The sequence below is a fragment of the Macrobrachium nipponense genome, chromosome 28, assembly GCF_015104395.2.
Source record: "Macrobrachium nipponense isolate FS-2020 chromosome 28, ASM1510439v2, whole genome shotgun sequence".
Taxonomy (NCBI): domain Eukaryota; kingdom Metazoa; phylum Arthropoda; class Malacostraca; order Decapoda; family Palaemonidae; genus Macrobrachium; species Macrobrachium nipponense.
The window spans coordinates 20,208,808-20,230,463 of record NC_087217.1 but is presented as its reverse complement, the minus strand read 5'-3'; the positions used below and the strand labels follow the sequence as shown (position 1 = coordinate 20,230,463).

Here is a 21,656-nt window from a genome sequence, read left to right as displayed (position 1 = left end):
AGATGGGCTACCCAGATTATTCAAGGTATGCTATTGTCTCCTGCAGGTACTCTAAAGATGTCTGTTAGTGGACAACTGGAATGTCAGATTCATGATAAGTCAACACAATGAGCTGCTGATGGAGCATCTCCCTCAACAGCTTTTATGTCTTAAGATGATAGTCTGTAGTCTGGTTTTTTTCCGAACTGATGCTACTGCTGCCTCTTCAAGGAGGAGCACTTGAAAAGGGAAGAATGGAAGATGGGGGTAGGAAGGAATCAGAAGATTGGAAGTTCCCCAGAGGATTATTTCCCCTGAAGAAGCCAGCAGGCACCTTTTTTCCTTTTACCTCCTCTTCACAAACCAAATCCTCTGCAGTGAATCCAAAACACTTAGAACAGGATTTACCCCAGCAGGAAGCACAAACAGTGAGAGCCTGTCTATAAGTGACACGAGCCACCCAAAAGGCTGGCCATGCCCCTTGCAATGATGATGGTCATCTTTTTACCCATAATGGCAAAAAACAAGAAGCAAGGCAACAAAAACCAAACACACAAAGGAAAGACAGTGGGCATCCCAAGCTTGCAATCAGGAGAGCAGAGTGTAACACATCTATTTACTGTGGCTGAAAGGAAAGCTGCTGCGACTGTTAGTGAGTGACGGGTACTGCACTGCTTACCCACCTGTTAACCACCTGGTTAACTACCTTGTTACCAAGTTTTCAAAGTTTCCAGCTTGTGGTGAGAGATACTCTATACAAAAAGGTGATGGTTGGTATTCTAAAAACATATAAGTTTGAACTTACCAAGATAATGTGAAGTAACCTGAACACCTGAAATCCCCTACTTGCCATTTTGATGAAACTTTACAATAGTCTTAAACGATGATTGAAAGCAGTTTAGTATTTTGTATGAAGCAGTCCGTATAAATGAATAAAAAGGTACTACTACTGCTATAGCTTGATTCACAAGAACTAAAAATACTTTTAGGAACTAAACTTCTCTATGGCATTGAAAGGAATATACAGTAAACTACATGTAAATAATTATGTATTTTCTTTTAAAGTAACCATCCACTTCTGCAAAAACTCTTACTTTAAACTCACTACTACAGAAGAATTCTCCTTACTCTAACATCATCTTGTTACCCATCTTTATGAAAAGCAAGTACCTTACATATTAAATACTTTACTCATACTTTCTCAGTTATAATAATTTCCTTTAAATATCAGAATAGATGTGATGTGCTTCAAAAACTTTTTTCATTGTCATTTTTGGAATACATTTCCTGATCTCGAACGAAGCTTTTTTACAGTACAAAAACAACAATTTAAAGTTGCTTAATCTTGAATTCACATTAAACTTCTTGGTTACTGATGCTAAAATATAACTTAAAACAGCTTGGAAGAGACACTGACATATTTACTGTCATAATAATTTCCTTGGTTGTCAGTACAATATTGTTTCCTTAAAAATCACATATCAATACAAAATAAATTAATTTGGAACTTGACAGAAACTACTGTTAGTTCAATAACACAAAATGAGAGAGGATTTGCTAATGCATTTATAATTTATAGACAAGAATTTTTATCAATTATGCTAATAAAAATTATTTTTCAAAGTCGTGTTTAAATAAGTACATATGGCGTTAGGTTTGCAATATATGAAAATCCACAAAACAAAAATTGGAATGAATACACAATAAATATTACTTTCTCTTAAACTTTCTTAAATATTAACAGTTATTTACTATGGAGACAAAAACATACTGAAAAAATCACCCATGCATTTTTTCCTTTCCCAAGTCGACGTTTTCCTAATAATCCACCGTCAGTACTGATTTAACTCCTATAATAAATACCCACATAACCTTCAATTTCCTCCAGCTTCATGATATTACAAGGGTACATCAACTTGATTATACAGATATGAAGTCTAACTATCCATCTAACATTCACCAAATAATATTTTTATGAATATTGCCTTGCAAAAAAATACTCTTACAACCGTTGCTTAGTAAAAAAAAAAAAAAAATTCACGATTTATTGGATAGCATCTGTTATAGAGAAACATTCTACCTGAATTTGGTAATGTATATGGAGGAATACAGAACACAAGGACAGTTAATGAGGGGGATTGCTCTATCATTACAAATTATTTCCAAGAAGCCACTAATCTAAGAAATTTATTTTTGAAAGAGAATAAAATCTCAGCAAGGTAAAGACAATGAAGTTGGACAGTCAAGTAGGAACAAATGAAAAATACTATAATAAAAATACTGCATCTATAGTTGAAGGAACACTTCAAACAACCTTTAGTGGAGGGAAGACCATGACAATGCTGGAAATGCTACTTGCGCCGCGTAATAAGATCCACATCCCACAACCAAGATTATGTAAAACAGTGACATTGAGGTGCCTATGTATCTTTGCTTGCTTTTTAGTTCCAAAGGAATCTTATCAATTGGTCATAAATACTTTTATTTTTTGGGGAAAGATGGAAATTAAATACTTTTACCTTTTTGGAACATGACAATTAAATCTACACTGTTCAGAAAGAGGGGACTTGAGTCTTATTTTTCAAGCAACTGAAAATTATAAAGATTTTGATAATTTTTCTTACAAAGACCTGTCCTTCACTGTTGGCCAAAATAACATCTCGTGAGTAAAAAAGTACAACTAATTCAAGGGCAAGCTAAATTATGTTAGTATGACACTGATTTCGAAATGAAGAGTACCACATTCCTTTAGGTTCATCTACTATTACAATTTCTCAACTAATGCACAACCTCAAGAGGTCTGTCATGTAATCCTGATAAGGTACACTATGGTAACCTGATGGGCTCTAGCTAGAATACATGCAAAGATAGTAACAGTAAAAGCATGTGATTAAGTTAGGAACAAGGCATTGCAACCTGATACACAGATGACAAATTAAAGTTCTGTTAAGTCTTTCACCAATAAACGGAGATCCTGGTTCATGAAACTCACCTATACAGACACTTAACCCAGATTTACACGTAACAACCAAGGAAAAAAAAAAAAAAAAACAAAGAGAAAGCACTGAAGAGACCTTACATAAACACTAGAAATAAAGCACCATAAGCACTCATGGAGAACTGGTTAATATAATAACAAAGGGAAAATATTAATGAACATACGACTGGAGCCACTGAATACCATTTAAAGATCAAAGGAAAAACTTATTTGGAATATGTGATGAAGGGAATACCCTTATCTGAAGGAAAAGTTTTTCTTCCTACATAAACTCTAAATTGGTCTGACTTCAAAATACTGAAGTAACATTCATTTATTAATTTTTCTACTTAACAAATGTTGCATGCCAATTATACATGTGCTCCTTTTCTTGCACCAACACAGATCTTGATAATAACAAGAAATACTGGGCAGTTAATTAACAGCTACTGTAAAATCAGAGTTTAATGAAAATCATATTATGTATGAACTTAAGGAAGATACCAAGCGATTATTACAACAAAAATTACATTACAATTCCTTGGCAGACAATGAAAATCACAAATGTGATACAGAAACTGGATGATATTTTGTATGGTTACCAACACATGAGAGCGTTATTTCATGACCAAAACTGATATGGTTATGACACAGTTTATTTCACAGATACAAGTCATTGTTTTAATATAACCTGTTACTTCAGTATTTAGGAAACACCAACTAAGAGTTCATCAAGGAGACTGTCTTCTTTGGGGTCATGTTCTTCCTTTGGGGTGTAACTTTTATGTCTTTGCTCTCTGCTTCACTTAGTTTTCCTCATTAACATACTATACAATCCATTAGGGGGACAACTTGAAGATGGAGGGCTTGCCAGGTATGAAGAGGCATTCACTGGCCTTAAACGAAAAGCCTCTCTTGGATTATTAATGTAAATTACAGTACCACTGTTACCGAAGTACTGTAATGAGTGTTATTTTGTGACTCTAAGTCTAACATCTTGTCTGGCATGCACCTCAAGTGACTAAACAGAAAAGAGGAGTTGATTTCTAGACCCCCATATTGCATCATGGTATTAATCTTCCCAGATGACTGACTTTGGGAAAGGGGAGCAAAAATTGAACATCTTATCGAGTGATGTGATGAACACTACTATATGAGGGAAACCCTAGATACAGGATATTTTGTTGCAAACCACTACTGGGAACTGAGTCTAATTAAAGGCCACCACCTATGTTTCATGCAGAACCTGAAAAATTACATAATTTCTTCATGATCCTTACTTACCATAGAACAAGACCAAGGTAGGAACACTTCAATGCCAGGTAGACCATGTTGGAAAATGTGTAGAGAAAAATCAGTAAATTTTATGAACAGAACAGTCTGTTACTCATTTTCAGGACCATTCCTTATCTAGGTATTCTGAGAGTTCCATATAAAGTGGGAGAAGGCTCTCAGTACCTTAGTTTCTAATTTCTCAAGAACTTTTGGCTTATCCTCACCTGTTTTGATTCCTACAATTTCCAAGAGGAAGAGATTCATCTCATATAGGGGAAGGATAAGGTAACACTATAAATAGGATGGACGAATGTAACATAAAATTTAAAAGCAAGAAAGTATGGCTTAGAACTATAATCTGCCTTGTTAATTAGAGTCAATCATTAAAAGACATTTGAGATAGCAGTAGAAAGGACTAAAAATTAAATAAATACAAATGAATGTGTTGGAAGCCTTCCCTTGATGAGAATGAATCATAAAAATATCGTTTATACCTAAAATACATATACAGTAATATATAATCTTTGGGTACTGGAAATATTACGACTGTAGTTTGGTTTTTGGAGCTGACAATAAATAACCACAGCTGATATTACTGAAGCTTCTAGTTTGCTTCTGAATGACCATTATATTTTAGTAATAGTATAAAGTAACTACATAATTTTATATATTCTCAAATAATATTGTATTATTGTGACAGATATCCATAAATATCATCCTGGCACCACCAGCTTCCAAAATTTTGTGAACTAACAAGGCAATAAAGGCAATGAATTACCTCTACATGGCTAAATAAGCAAGTTAAAATTAATATTCAGTAGTTTTCCTTATGCCAATAAATGATTAGCTTATATGTCAGCTACAAATATTTAATGAAAGCTCCAAAAAACAGCCTATAGTTTTACATTCCCCTTATATCGTAAAACACTCAACTTTCAAATTAACGGAATGCAAATAATAAGCAAAGCGCACACTAAACAGTACAATCTGAAGAACAGTACTTTTGTACTGGAAAATCTTAACGCCCATGAAGAACACTTAATTTTTTATATACATTATCCAAGTATAATTTTAGATCCACATACAAAATGCAAATTTAATAAGTCTTTATATGTACAAAAGTTCTTCATTTCATTCAACAAATTGTTATCACAAAAATGAACCTCTTAATGTAGCACCTTTCAGTGGATATTACAACCTTGTTTGTGGTAAAATATTAATTACATAATCACAAGACTTTTCCAACAGCCAGTTCTTGATATGACCTGTTCTAATGATTGTATATACCAACAACAACAAAACTTGTAACCACATATACAATAAACCAATATGAAATCTAGGTCCAAATTTTTACTAATCTACCAATATGCTTATCTAATATATCACATTAGATACTACATTAGTATGCTTAATAATAATTAAAGGTGCCAAACATTGCAATCTAGCCAACGAAAATTATTCACATAGGCTTAAAAGTACATTTAGAAACATCAAAAACACACTACATTTATGTCTATTATTGTTGTCCTTAGTGCTTTGAAATTTATTTTAAAAATATATAGTATACGTACTTCCATTAATTCATCACCTTTACAACATACTTCAAAATGGACTGTATAATTTTTTTTTTAATAAAAGTCGTCATTTAACTTAGCATCTATTTCTGAGACTGGGATCTTGTGTTTTTAAGTATGCCCATGCTGTTCTTGAGGATACTGAGAAGGTATGGACAGAAACACAGTCCAATATACTGACTAGTTTTGCTGTACATTTTGGATCTATGTGAGACATAAAAATCTGGATAGATTATTTGTAAATTACAGAACCATTTTGTTATTCTACTGATGTCAGCCACAAGACTAGTTACCAAAGAAACTAATACGAAAACCAACAACTCTCCATTTTCTTATACCAAGATAATGAGAGCAGAGATTCCTCCAGCAACAAAGAGAAATGGCAGCCAAGTCTTTAGGAATGCCCAAAAACTGAAACATAAGAACACCACTTTTACAAATCTTTCCCTCACAAATTACTAAAAATATCACACTATCCTTTGACTTTATTTGCATTTATGTGCATGCAATACGGGTTTAAGTAAGCATAATCTCATTCATTTTATCAAGTAAAAAAAAATTCAAAGTGAAAAGTGATACAAACCTGACATATCTTCCATGGAGAAGCATCAAGAAACAGAGTTTTATCATATTCCAAGACGATGACCCATCATATCGCATCAAGTTCAGAGCCATGGCTACATGTGAGTGGCAGTTGTCACAAAACAAGTTGTGCTGAATAAGAAAAGACTTAGTCAGGATACAGTTAAGTAGCTGTAGGTGAAATATACTTAATTTATTTCTGTGAACAAACAACCTCAAAATTCCCTGATCTATCTTTTACCTGTGCTATACACTGGTGGAATGACAATGGGATAAAAAATATAGAATATGCATAACGGTCAAGCACAAAAAGGCTGAAGATGTGACAGAAGTTGGGTATATAAATATAAAAAAAAAATAAAATAAAAGATTCAGATGATCTGGACGAGAAGGTAATCATGGTTTACTCACCACAATCAAGAAGCTCAGAAGAAAAGTAAACAAGTTTTGGGAAAGGTTATAAGATACCCTGATAGAAGTGTGCAGTCAAATTAAATACCTTTACAGATAAAAGAGACCTAAATAGCAATGTACGTATGAATGATGTTATGGGTAGAACTGACTTGAGAGAAAGAAGTCAAGAGGGAGAAGCAGGACTGCAATTTTGGCAAAGTTGCTGAACAATGTTTTAGACGTCTAGAGCAGTCAACATGTAAGATTTAAGAAGGTTAAACAGACTGCTGTTATTTTTGATTTAATAGTAAGAGATAAAGGAATGAAAATCACCACATTATATCTTATATTCCTCCTTCCATACCTACTCCGTAACTGAAATAGTCAAACTTCCTTTTACACCTACAACTTATATTTCATCCTAGATACCTTGTCAAGGAACTCTCCTACAAGCTACTCTCACTTCTTTCCATCAAACTTGCTGTATTTCCCAGCAGCAACGCTGTTTTTCCCTGAGATAAAATCCCTAATATTTACCATGCATCCTAGAGGCTGAAGGTCATGTTCTTCACAAGCCCATCCTAACCACATAGGAAATTTATTTTTGTTAAACAGTAACCAAAACTCCTGTATATAACCTCTAAATGAAGAGTAGAAATTATACCTAGTTAAAATAGTAAATACAAAAGTATAAAAAAACATCAATAGTATAGCAACAAAGATCCATTCCCATAACAGTAGGTCTTTCAACAGCAAGACTTTTGTAATCAAACATGTTCATAAGTTACTTTTACAAGTGATACTAATCTGCAAAATATTTTCAAGTTTTGAAGATTTAAATTTTTTTCTCATTGGAAAGATGTATACTGTGCAAATTTTAATCTTTTTATATTCTTATCATTATATTTGAGATGCCAAATTTGTGTGGCATTCTACAAAGTGTAACAGTGCAATACATTGTTATTCCATACATCCAATATTCTCTATTGCAGTCTTTAGTCTGTCCTCTAAGTAAGATTAAAAAAACAAACTGCTACATAAACCTCCATATGTACTATCAAAATCCTGACATGTATCAGTTGTAGTTCCATTTATGTGCACTGAGACACTGCTGACCAAGAAAATTTCTCATGATATATGGCTGGGCAGTCTCCACTGTGCGCCATATACATTACTTGTAATCTATTAACTTCAGAAAAGTTAGTCCAATGTATTAAAATCAACTAACATGAAAATATGTAAAGTATATTTAAAATACATGAATAAACTACAGTACTAATCAATATGGCATAGCAACTGAAGCCACAGTATGTTATGTTAATGCACCAAGACAGTTGAATGCCATTCACCACCCCTAATTATAAACCCTGACTGAAGAATAGGAGACAGGTGACAACAGAACTTTCTTCCCTGGCTATATTGGGAATGACCTAAACCACTGGACCAAAAGGGCGACTTGGGGCTGCATGACTGAAAGGCAGTGCAGCACTGGTAAGGGAAATGTGAGGTGAAAGATCTCTAATGTTGGCTAGAAAAAGGTGAACCTCTCCAACTAACAACCCAAGTTTTCAGGGTAAAAGATCAGGAACCATAAGGTCAGAAACATGCAAGAACTTATTCCTCTATTCCATCATGACACTTTCAAGCATATAGTATGCATAGCAAACACAAAGCACAGAAGCATGCTGGAATGAAAGGTTAGGGAAATAAGATTGACAGTATCTGCCCATGGATAACTGGCTGCCAAAAATAAGCTGGCACCACTAAGAACCAACTTCAGCAATTGCAACTTCAGCAATTGCAAAACTCTCTGAGTAATAATTCATGCATGTCCATCTAGGCAGTCGACCACTGGGTCGAACTTTGGCTGCTTTATCTGCATCCTCATTTTCTTTATTGTCTTCAAGTGCAGGGATCCAACATATTTCAACACTTGAACCAATTTCATATACTACTAGTATGTGAAATGAAAACATGTAAGCATTTATTAATTACAGTACATTGCCCTATGGGAGACATAATAATAACACTAACAAAAAGTGAAAGGTTAAACTGGAAAATTTACTGTAAATTGTAGCCAAGGCTATACACTTTTATCAATTACCATGAAGAAACAAAAGGAACCTTAATTTACAATTAATACCCAATAAAAAAGCAATTCATTATGTACTTGAAAGGCAAGGCTAATCACTACTAGAAGTGCTAAAGCCTAAAGCAAACACTAACATTAACATTAATAAAAACTATGCATATGCAAAGTAAAATGAATTGGGATTTATATGCAAAACGTAAGCTTAAAGAACAATGACAACGATAGGTTAGTGAGATACAAAAGCACTATCTCAGCAATCAAAAATGGGAACAGTACTACTACACCTAATAACCAAATACACACCAACCAGCAATTTAACTTGCAGAAAAAAAAACTGGTGGTACTGTTCAAAGACAAATGGCATATTGTATTTCAAAGTGTCACATTAACAAATAGAGGCACTTGCAACAGATGTCCAACAATGGATGAAGAGAATGATGTGCACACACACACAAAGAAAGAGGTATTATAGAGTAATTAATACTACCAATTTTTAATCAATATTACAAAGGATGTTGAAAAAGAATATCAATAAAAATTGCCAAAATTTCAGAGGAGCAACATTGCAGGTGTGTGTGATATACCAGATATAAAGGCAATTACCAGTTTTCACTACCAGAGGCACTCAGGGAAGTAGAGGCATACTCAAGAAAAGTGTAAAGGGGAACTCTTCTTCTGCGGAATGTTTAGAAATACAGTAGAGACCCGGTTCACGACCGTATTAGAACTCGACATAATCGGATTTCGCCACTAAATTTCCAATAAACTTTGTATCTGTTTTCAATCAAAAAACCAGTTTCCGACCCCCGACCATATGATGTTTGTAAACAAAACTGTTTCCGCCAGCTGCCGCTAGTTGGCGTCATCCAGTGCTACCAAATGTAGCATAATTTCATGTTTTTTAGCATAATTTGACCCAAGAATTGGAGCTTAGCATAATTTCTTTCACACTTAGGGTTCTAGTACAATTTTAGAATGTATTTTCACTAAAATTTTAAATAAAATGCAGAAAATTCCTCAATTTCATACACAGCTATAGTGAATGTATCTTCAAGTGAAATTGCCTCAAAAGCAGCACTAACAAATGAGTTAATTGCTAAGTTTGAACCCAACTAAGGAATGTTAAATTTTGTGAATATAAATAAATACCCACAGTGGCATGACAAACAATCAGTAAAGTGTTAATAATGTTTTTTCTTCATGAGTAAAGAATTACTTTTTTTCCTTTTTTAAGTTTTATTTTTTTCAGTAATCAAATTTTAATTATGTCTGAAGTGATTTTACCAACAATTTTTCAAAGTATTTTTATTCATTGTGTATGTGATCTATTAAAGAAAAGGTGTTTCAGTGGCATGATAATGATTAAGTAATAAGTACGTATGTTTTTCTTCTTGAGTAGAGACTGGTTTGTTTGTTTACCTTTTTTTTTAGTTTTAATTTTTCAGGAAATATCAGTAAATAACAAAATGTTATATTTGAAGTAATTTTCACACATTTTCAAGTATTTATTAATTGTTTATGTGACCTGTTAAAGAAAAATGGTTCTGAGTGGCATGATAATGATGTAGTAATAAGTAAAACTTGTTGTTTTTCTTCACATTTGTATGTGTGATCTTCACACATTTGTCAAATAGTATAATAGTGATTGCATATCAAATAGTGTACTAGTGATTGCGTATGTGATCTATTAAAGAAAAATGGTGTTTTATTACGAGTTTCCTAACATCATCAAATTATTAGTTATAATATTGTCTGTTCGTCACTTTTTATCATTTCACCTAATATATAAATGTTTTAAATTTCCATTACATCGTTGTTTTTAGCTCAAATGTATTAGAGAAATGAGATAATGATAGATTAATAGCATAATTCTGGCACAAAATTGCACCATATTTGGCATAAATTCTTGCTTGGACCGACTAGCATAATTTAGCAAAACGGTTGGTAACATTGGTGACGCCACTCAGTGACTCAGCATTGTTTAAAGTCGCAACTAATGTTTACAAACATTCAAACATGTGTCGTGTCTTGTACACCTTGCGCGCATTTCGTTTGCTTTTTCGGTGGTATCAACGTAGACATATTCTAAAACCATGCTCACACTTGAGACGCGCGTTTCAGTAGCAAATGCAATACGTATTTAAGTGTTAGGTTTGGAGTGAAGGCAATGTTACTGTTACGTACGTAGGTTACATGTGCAGTTCGGTAGCGAATGCAATCTTTAAGCTTTGTTAAGCTTTCCGGTAAAGAAGAAGTTAGTCATAGTTTATATCAAAGAAGCTACTATGCCATATTAATTGTGCGTAGTAATCAAGAAATTAAAAGAGAATCTTTTATGTCGTACTGTAATACGTTAATGTTTACGTGTAAGATTTGGCAGTGAAACCAGTTACATACGTAACATGTTCGGTTCGGTAGCAACGCAATCTAAGCTTTTTAAGCGTGCCGGTAAAGAAGAGGTTAGCCTTAGGTTAACTCAGAATCCGCTACGGTATACATTAATTATAGAAATTAAGTAGATTCTTTTATGTCTACTGTAAAAATACGTCATTGTTTACGTGTGAGATTTGGTAGTGAAACCAGAGAAGCCGCTATGGTATAGAATAATTATAGAAATTAAGAAGATTCTTTTATGTCTACTGTAAAAAGACGTCAATGTTTACGTATGAGGTCTGGTAGTGACACAGTTTACATATGCAACGCGTGCGCGGTAACGAACGCAATCTGTATGCTTCGTAAAAGCGTCCTCGTAAAAAAAAAAAAAAAAAAAAAAAAAAAAAAAAAAAAAAAAAAAAAAGAGGTTAGCTTGATATTAAACTCAAGAGATGCTGGTACGTAATGGTATAGTAATTAAAGACATTAAGAAGATTCTTTTACTTATGTGTACGTATATATGTACCATGCAGTACCATAATAATTGTCAAAGTCCAATAAGCTTGAAACCAGCCCTGATATTGGACAATTTGCCGTAAAAGACGCACCTTTTTTTATAAGGACATTTATGAAACAAAATCGTTAGTATCATAACATTACATTTACTGAAAGATAATTTTCAAGCGATTTTGTATACAGTATTGCAGTCGACTCCGTAAAAGATTTACCATAAATTAATATCGAATGTAAATGTTTCTTGGCTTATAGCGAGATATGGTTTCTTTACTACCATAGTCCCGATATAAACCACCAGGGCTGCGCTATGGTTTGTTTACATCCTTAAATGCCGACTTACTGTAGGCAAATTCTTGCAAGTTTTTGATAAATATAGATTGGGTTTAATTTTAATAGTTTATTAATTTACTGTAATAATTAGACTTGCTTTTCAATGCTTTTATTATGTTAGCAACACGTTTTATGCCTACCCACTACACTACGTTCTACTTACTATTTACCTAGGTAGCCTATGGAGCTTGGTCAACAATCAGTTGGACACAGGGTAGTTTTCTTTTATACTGTATATTACACATTTAAAATTATAAATATACGTTTAACATGATATTTATTTAACTTTTAACTTATTTAGTTTAATTTACATGTAATGTATTGTATAAAAAGGCAAGGTTGGGTAATAACTGATGGTCAAGAACGGATTAATCCATTTTCAGTTATTTCTTATGGGAAAACTTGATTCAGTTCTCGAAATAATCGAATTTCGACGCTCCTTCTGGAACGAATTATCGTCGAGAACTGAGGCTCTACTGTAGTGACTATTGCAGGTTGGATTATTGTGAAGTAATGGGTTTGTTAAAACAAGTAACATTTTCAGTTCTGAAAACTGTTATAACACTTATCCCACATCATTTACAGACAGTCATGACAATAAAATTTATAGTACTTGTAAAATAATAACAAATTTATGTTGAATATAAACACTTACCATCCTCCCTTGATATTCTTCTGAAGCTAGTGATACACTGCGATCGTATGCACTTGGTCCCCCTTGTGCTCTATATGGATCTAAAACCCAATATTTTGTTGGCCATCCAAAAGCCATGTTGTCCTCTGATACAAAATATGGTCCGGCAAAGTCTCTAATAACACCAGAAGTCATGGCAATCCCCATGTGGCCAATGAATGGAAAAAACCACCTGCAAAAACAATGCAATTCTTCAGTGATCTTTTCAGTTTAAAATCCATAATACAGTTATTAAACCCATATTGTAATAACTCAGGAGTGACTGAACAGTTACGATACATATAATGTAGTTTTCTTCTCATAATAAACGAATACTATATTATGTTAGGCTATATAAAGTTAAGGATTGCTCTTTAATGAAAAGTGTAATGCATCATTCATAAGAATTTTTATATTCAATGAATAAAAACCTCTCAATTTACTTCTTAATGTCCAAAATGGCAATCATCCTAGATATTCATTACCTGATATAATATGTAAAAGAACAATTGCCTCATTTTCTCCAGAAAGCATCCTCACCAGAAAGGGGAACCCTATTACCTTAAACAGTATGTAATTAGCTGTCTCAGTGGGGTATGTAAATTGTACATGATAATACTAGCTGGAGCAGCTCAGTGCAGGCCACCAAGTAAAAAAAAATGATTCACGAACAATACAGTCTGTTAATGTAATACTTAAACCTCCTGTATCTATGTTAAATAGTTACTCAAATGGGTGACAATGTGGCTGCTCTTTCGCTTTTTTGTTTAACTGGAGGATGATCAACTTTTGTGTTAAAGACCCGTATCTTTATAGATCTATGGTATCCCCAGCGGATTGCACCACCAACAAGATGCCTGAATGAAAACAACTTAATTCCTCACAATAATTAAATGGTGCAATACTGTATGTGGATTACGTATGCTCCTAAGTGCTCATTAAGTGGAAGGAAATGGCAAGACAAAAAGAAACCAATAGGGAAAGCTAACCACCAACAAACCTGCAAATATTTGAGAATGTAACTATAGTACACTCATGAATGACATCTGTAAAACAAAACATGGCAAAACTTGATTAGCATTTACAACAGCCAGTATACTGTACGAGAAAAATACATATTTGATTTAAACTGAGGTAATGGAGATAATCCCTTGGCCTCACTAACATTAACATTTCCAAAAAGTAAAAGTGAAAACACTAGACTTTCCAGGGATGTTTTTATCTGCTATAAAATGCAGTTTGAAAAGCAGAATCACTGGCAGTCAGCATCAAACTTGTGAAACCTTGGTTGCTAATCCCACACACCATGTTGAAAATGTTGGTAGAAGTTCTAGTCTTGAGGGTATGAATTCTAGCATACAGCTTAGTGTAATAGGACTATGTAATTCCCTTATAATTAAAGAGAGTGACTCGTCAATTTGGGTATGCCCTCTTGAAGATCATAAAGCTATCCCTTGAGCGAAAACAAATGAGCAAGATTAATAAATTCCTCTTGATGACCCTCAATAAAGCTGACCATTGACAATTACAATTTTTTTTTATATCTCTGAGGACAGCAAAGAACTGTCAATCATTGGAAAGGTAGCAGAGAGAGAGGAACAAACATCTCTCCCCTTTCACCAGATGCAAAATACGGCTCAACTTTCCTGGTATGAGTAAAGTATTGGGAATGTTAGATGGAAGTGACAGGAGCCCTGTGAAACACTTGTTATGGTCAGCATTATGCAAATATTGTAAATGTGAGTCCTTGAAACTATGATAACTTGTTGATTACAGGCATAATAGGGGGAAACAGGTGGAATGACAAAAACTTCTCTTTGCTGTAAATAAGATTAATCTTTCTTCCAGGGAGAGGAGAGGGGTGGGTGGGTTACATCAGTAACTCACAAAAAATCTCCTAATGTTCAGATCCACATACTGTACTCCACACCTACCTGGACAGCTCATGTAAGCCAATTATTCCGTAAGAACTGGCCTACACTTTCTGACAAAATTTCAGTCATATGCTTCTTCCTATAAGAAACCTAGAAAATGACTGTTTATCTCTTCTACTCAGTAAAAGAACCTGAGAATTAGTAAACACAGAATCTCTGACCGGGTTTTCATTTGTTTCCTGAGGTATACAGCCACTGTCAATTATTCTACACATTACAGTACTTTTTTGACTGACAAAATTTCTCACCTGTTGATGTGAAAGGAGCATTCTTCCTGCAAGCATATGGTCACTAATCAAGTGTTGTCAATATGGAGGTACCGAGCCTTCTGGCATCTACAAACAGGCTTGAAGTTTAAGGAGCTATGGCCACTCCTGTCATAAGTTGCAATCCTCCCTGTGCAACTCACTGAATGGCATTTCTGTGGACTATTGACCAGTTCACTAAGAACTGAGTAGCAGCAATCCCATTCTGCCATTTCCTCCTAAGCCAAACTTTTTCAGTGACACATTTAATGTAGTGGTTACATCTCCAAACAAATGTAAGACTGGTACAAGCATCTAAGCATTTCATGTCATCCTAGGTAAATCTTTCCTTGAACTGTGTTTAACTATAGACTTAAGCACACTATGGACTAGATGGGTGAAGGCCTGATTTTCCCAGCTTATCTTGACCAGAATATTATAGCATTGGAGTATCTAGTGAACACCTTTCACTTGATTTGTTTTGGATTATGTAAGAAGGCAAAAATGTAGTCCAATTTTTTGAGTGATGCTGAATCACCACTGAGGCCATCGCTCTTATGAATAATTGAGGTTCTGTGAAGAAGCCAAAATAAACAACCTGAACAAAAAACACAGTTCTTATGCAAATGAACTAGAATATTTTTTTTTATATCCTGTGAATTGGAAAATGAGAGCTGTACAATTCTTTTAGACCTTATGGATGCCAAGAAATGCCCTTCCCTATTGAATCAACAAACCAAATCAACCAGTCATATCCTGAAGGGAGTTCTAAACTTGGTTGCATCTTTAACCAATACATGTACCTTTCTCTAACAAAGTGTGATGAGAGTGCCAAAATTCTACATGTACTAGTCCAGTAACTAATATATTTTAATCAATATACAGTACACACTGATTTTTTAAACTGATGATGAAAATAAGAAGGAATGAATAAAATGCACTGTATAACTAACCACAGCTTTATGTTGAAGGAGCCAAGTAGTAAAATATGAAGTGGGTTTTGGGGCTCCCCTAACAGCTGAGATGTTTAAAAAACAAAATAATTCATGATTTCATCAACCCACAAAACTACAACTCTTGGCTGACCATGCTATTCTACAGATTAGTATGCAATAACCGAATGAGGTTTGCACACAGTAATGGCACATCTACATATATTAAGGAAGTACAGTATGGTATATAAGAGGGTGTCACAGTACTTCATAAAAACTGCACATAAGAGATAAACTGCCACGAAGGTGTCTGCAGTAGACTCTTGCTTTGCTGATAGTGACAGGGATTCTAAAACAATGATATTTTGGCACTTAAGTTATGAAGTGGCTGTACTGTACCTTAAAAATAACTGTGATAGGCCTTTCCGAATAAAAGTTGAGTGTGGCTGCTAACAGATTTACAACCATAATATTACAATGAAACACTGAAACATTTTACAATTAAGTACTTACGACAACAAGGGCAAGGGAGTCCAAACAATGCAACATGGGAATCTATGCCTTGCCGGATCCATTTTTGCAATAATCACAGGACTTTCAGGTGGACTTTCAGGAAGGTAATTCGTTTCCAACATCAGACTGCAAAGGAAAAGAAATAAACATACTTGCAAATAGTTAAAACAATAATTTGATGGAGAGAGAGAGAGAGAGAGAGAGAGAGAGAGAGAGAGAGAGAGAGAGAGAGAGAGAGAGAGAGAGAGAGAGAGAGAGAGAGTTTTCAGTTTTCCTGTCTGGTTAACACTGAACTATTAATCCTCTCTGAAGGAAAAAGGCAATGAATAGAATATTCAAGCTGATCAGCACATCTGGCTTTTATAAAAATGGCTAGTTTTTTTAACTGTTAAACCAGTAAACATTATCTTTCATCTGCCTGACAAATAAGTATTGAAATTAAAACTAAAAACCAAATACAAAACCCAATGCTTTTGTGTTATCCATTACTCTGTAACTCAAGCAAAACTTTAGTAGAACTGATAGTCATTTCCTGGTTTAGATATTTATTTAAAGATGAGAAAAGTCAATATTCTTTAAAACAAATTTGTCATAACAACATCAAATCTCATAAAAACTTTAGTACTAGCACATCACTTCAGAAAAATCAATAGGGAGTGAATGCAGAGTGAAGGGTCAGGGCTACTGTAGGCTAAGTAGGCATTTCATGAGAAAATTGATCTGACCAGACTCAACTTTACCTACCTTAATATAAGATGCCAGTTTATGACTTGGCCACGGAGGGGGGACTAGGGATTCCCACCCCATACCCCACTGCCCAAGTAAGCTGTGACCCCTTGATCTGCACTGAGAGTTCATTGGTTTGCCCTACGAAAATGTAATAGGGTAAAAAAGCACGGACGATCCACCATCATCACGCTGGACGGGTCTTATTCACCTCCCGGATATTTTATTTGGCTGAAACAAGGAATACAATTACAACTCTAAGCTATTACCGCATTTCAAAAGATTTTAAGTTTTGTCAAACATAAATTGTGATATGATGAATAGCCCCATTTACAAACTAAAAAATAAGCATGTTGAACGCTCTTTTCCGTTGTGAAAATATGTTTCCTAATCAACGTTTGTTTTGAAATCCAAGCTATGGCGGCTATCGGTTGTGGTCAATGAACGTAGGTTCGTTTCACGGATGGGAAACCAATCTTTTCCCCGCGCCTTCCCAGCCAACTCATTTGTAAACAAATGTTGTTAGTTGTTATATAATGTAACGTTTATTTGATCTTTACTCAAAGATTGTGCAGTTGTAATCAGCCACAATAAAAAAACATTTTGTTGCCTTATTATTAGTTGAAAGTATGAAAACTTTTGTTTCCGGTTTCCGGGGTTCATTGGTTTGAAACTGAATTCATTTTTAACCCTTGTAATCGGTGGTTTTTTAGCCCTTACCTGTGCCATTCAAACAACTGAAACTCCAACAAGTGCTTATTTTGATTGTTATTCTATACACCTTTTGGTCTCAGTTCACTCCCACATTGCAACTTTAAACCAAGTTGCTTGCTTCCCTGGTTCCTTACCTAAGCTGCCAGCGCGCACCACCCAAACAGTTTACGGCACAGCAGAGCGACCGAAACTGCAAAGTTTTATTCCCTTAAAGATTGTTTACTTTACTCGGCTTATTTAGTTGTTCAATTTTTACTTTTGTTAATTTAAAAATGTTAATTTAATTTCATTGTCTATTGATTATCCCCTTTTTTTGCAACCAAATTTGTACCCCGAAAAAATTTACAAGAATTTATTTCTAAAGTAGATACAATCCAATGTTTCCTAACCTTGTTGAACATCTGGCTGCGAAAAACCATAGAGGAACAGGACTTACGGATAAGGGTGGATTATAAATTTTTTTTTTTTTTTTGGCTAGCACTTTTTCATTTCATTTAAGATACCTATTTAGTTAGTTTTTATTTGGTGGTTTTTTAATTTTGTTAAACTGATATGACCAGAAAGACCAATAAATGGTAACCTTTTAATGTTTGCATTGCTGAAGAACTGGCAAAGATTTATCAGCTTTGCCACAATTAAGGTGGAGGACTTCCACACATTAAGCGATTGCATTGATTAATTAAAACTGTTTCATTGAATTCTTCGTTGTTCATAGTAATGCCCGAATAATTGATGAAAATTGCTTTTAATATTTATGTTTTTAGTAATACTTCCAAATACATAAGCCTAATTTCTTCACCAATTTCCATGTTTGTTGTTGGTAATAGTTCTTATACCCCAGTTTTGGTTGAGGGGTGAAACACATACCAAAATTGGCAACAGATGAGGAGAGAGGGGGCGGGGTGAGAAGGGAAAGGGCGAAAAGGCCTAAGGGAAGGAAAGGAAGGGAAAGGTTGGGGGCGGTGGGTGGGAGGGGGGGGGGGTAGGTGGGAGCTTTTGTTTACGCGGTGTTCATATCCATTTCTGGATAATGAAGTTTTTTGTCATTCTTGGTACCAAGGAACAAATTTGTCATTATTCTTTTCACGATTAGTGATTGCACGATACCCTTCTTTTAAAGCGTACGCCACTGGGTGTATTGTAATGCACTATAGCAAAATCTCGTTCTGTTAAGAGTGTTCGTTACAGAAATAGGTATTGCCCAAAAAACGTGCTTGCACTGTCTCTGAAACCCATAGTAGACATGCTGCTTAGTTGTCAATCAAGTTTTTTATAACCAAGTATTTTTTACAAGCTAGCTATTGAATAAATTTGTATTTTTCTCAGTCAAAAACATATGCCCCTCAATGCTAACTTTTCTCTTTTAAGCGGCTTTCTGGTCATTGCAAAAATTCGGCCCCATAATTTCTTATGGTGCGAAAACAGACAAGAGGACCCATGGACCCGAAAACGATTGCGTCACACTACGGCGGTAATCCGGCAGTAAAACATCTTCATATATCCAAAAAGTAAATAATAAAGATATATATACGCATTACGATTATAACAATTACATGAATAGCTGATAACAATCTGCATGAATAACTGGTAAACTGTTCTGCAAGAAAGTTGAGTATAGCAATTATTTACAATAGGTACGAAGTCAGATGTCGTACGTCACAATACAGGACTTAAAAGGACGTTCTAATTCCGAAAAATAATTACTTAAATTTGAGTCAGAATCGAGTTCCTTTTTCAATAACAAATATTTTCAAATTAATCATCATAAATATGTAAAATATTGATGTTTTACTATTTATTTAAAAAATTATCTAGTGCACGCTTCGTCGTCTTCTTCTACCAAAACAGTTGTTTACTTAAAAACGTCGTGGTAAGGGACCATGTTCCAACTGTTGTGATGAAAGTGCCCCAGCGTCTGTGGGTACAAGTGGTGTGTGGATTTATCACAGGAAATGGGAAGTTTGTTGACACAAGCGACTCCGTAAACATCGAGATGGCGTTCAATCTTCTAAATACCTCGAGTTGTAAGTAAAAATGTTGAACGCGTTTTGGTGAGATTTCCATGCCGTGGGCGCCATTTTCAGTACCCTCTGTTTAAATCTGTTTAAATCTTAAAATTTGGCCTTAAATTCCAACTTTGGAGAAAATACTTACTTCGAAAGGAGAGTAGAGGTCTTTAGCTCCGTTTCTCACCAACAACAAGTGGCGACTGATGCCCATCTCCGGTGTCAGGACGCGTTATAAGTACTTTTTCGGGGGTGGCATGCTATGATTGTCGTTGAATTGATCCAGGCCATGCGGTGTTTTACCCTAACACAGAAAACTATGAACAATGGTTTTGCGTAACTAGTCTAAGCTATACGCTATGAAGTTGAACAACCTAGTATTTGTTCATAACAAGCTACTCTAGCATATTGTTACCTTAGCCTACAGGTAGCCTGCTACCTACCCTTTTCATTTCTAGGTACATAGCCTACTAGCTAGTTAGCTACCTAGCTAGCATGTATCTCTCTCTCCTACACACACACACATAGGTATACACACTTCATTAGCCAAATGTGTTTCCATTAAATTGGTTTAAATCAAACAATGCTACGGATGGCTTGACCACAGCTGACATCTAGCCTTAGGAAGTCGGAAATGCTAGGATACCCAAGCTCGGGCTAGCTATTTACTTTTCCAAAATTCCCCAGCATAACCTTGGCAAAACCCACCGTAGGCCTAAATCCTACGGTAAATAGTATTTATGCACGCATAGTGAAAACACTAGAATTAGCTACTTACACGAGATGGTTACTCTCCAGAATGTTATAAACAAAAAATTGACAACGTTAATTTCGCATCGCTTTCTCGATCTCGAGTACCTGGCAGGCTTCCATTTCCTTAATGTTTAGTAGTCGTAGTAGTAGTAGACGGGCGATTCCTATGAAACGGCTCTCTTGCTCGCGCTCTTCCTTCGTTTAACGGCTATGTAATACCATGTATTTTTTTATCATTAAATCCTTCCTAATTCCAATTTATTCTTTCGCTAGATATGTAAATAGAAGGATGCTAGCTATCAATTCTTCTTTATTTTCTTGATTATATGGCTTCTGCACAGTTATGACAATAATACAGCTCTTCTTCCCCTTCGCTTACGAGTGTCGTTTCAACGTCTGATCGCAAGCGCTACCCTTTTAGTAAACAAACACAAGAGCATTTACGCACTCGGCAGATTGCGCGCACTGACAAGGGATTGGGAAGGCTGAAGTATATTAAAATAACCAATCTTTTACCCTGAAAATTATGTAAATGTGCCCGTTATTTGCAACCAAACAAGGTTCAGCTTGAAAATTGCCGTTAATGACGATTCAGTACCAAGACTTTCTGATTTTATCCAATTATACATTTTTACAAATTCAATTTGTTTATGCAACAGGTGTAGTTTGCTGGATGAACTCTACATTTGCCCATCTTAAAATCTCTACAAGATAATGGAGAGAAACATAATGCAATCGATAATTTCTGATTACAATAAGTGTAAAATCATTGAATTCATATTGACATTCCCATAAATTTACCGAATGTCCTCTGCTTAAATGTTGCATCCTCGGCCGTCTGGACAGCATCGAGTATTTTGAGATGACGTTCTGGCTTGTCCCCTTCATCTGCTCCCTTTTAACCCACTAGCTAGCAAATCAACCCAGGATTTGGTAAGCTCACTAAGATATGAAAAACACCACATTTCCATTTTTTTGTAATTTTATAATTCACTGACGATTTGTGGCAGTCGTGTGTTGCTTTCAGAAACTTTGTTCATGTGAGCAATTCACCATATTATTCATGGAT

The 21,656-nt window shown here is 34.9% G+C and overlaps 1 protein-coding gene across 2 annotated transcripts; it reads right to left on the bottom strand.

Moving 5' to 3' along the window:
• Positions 1-1,006: 1,006 nt before the first annotated feature.
• LOC135201555 (transmembrane protein 222-like) lies at positions 1,007-20,770 on the bottom strand. 2 transcript variants are annotated; one of them, XM_064230557.1, is made up of 6 exons: positions 20,613-20,733; positions 17,133-17,255; positions 16,389-16,514; positions 12,747-12,957; positions 6,389-6,519; positions 1,007-6,216 (listed from the first exon to the last, which is right to left on the bottom strand). In XM_064230557.1, exons 3-6 carry the CDS (start codon positions 16,508-16,510, stop codon positions 6,138-6,140), a joined length of 543 nt encoding a protein of 180 aa, XP_064086627.1. In that variant the 5' UTR covers positions 16,511-16,514; positions 17,133-17,255; positions 20,613-20,733; the 3' UTR covers positions 1,007-6,137. The 2 variants fall into 2 exon arrangements, with proteins under 2 accessions (XP_064086627.1, XP_064086626.1); XM_064230556.1 differs by lacking the exon at positions 17,133-17,255 and having other exon boundaries at positions 20,613-20,770.
• Positions 20,771-21,656: the final 886 nt, after the last annotated feature.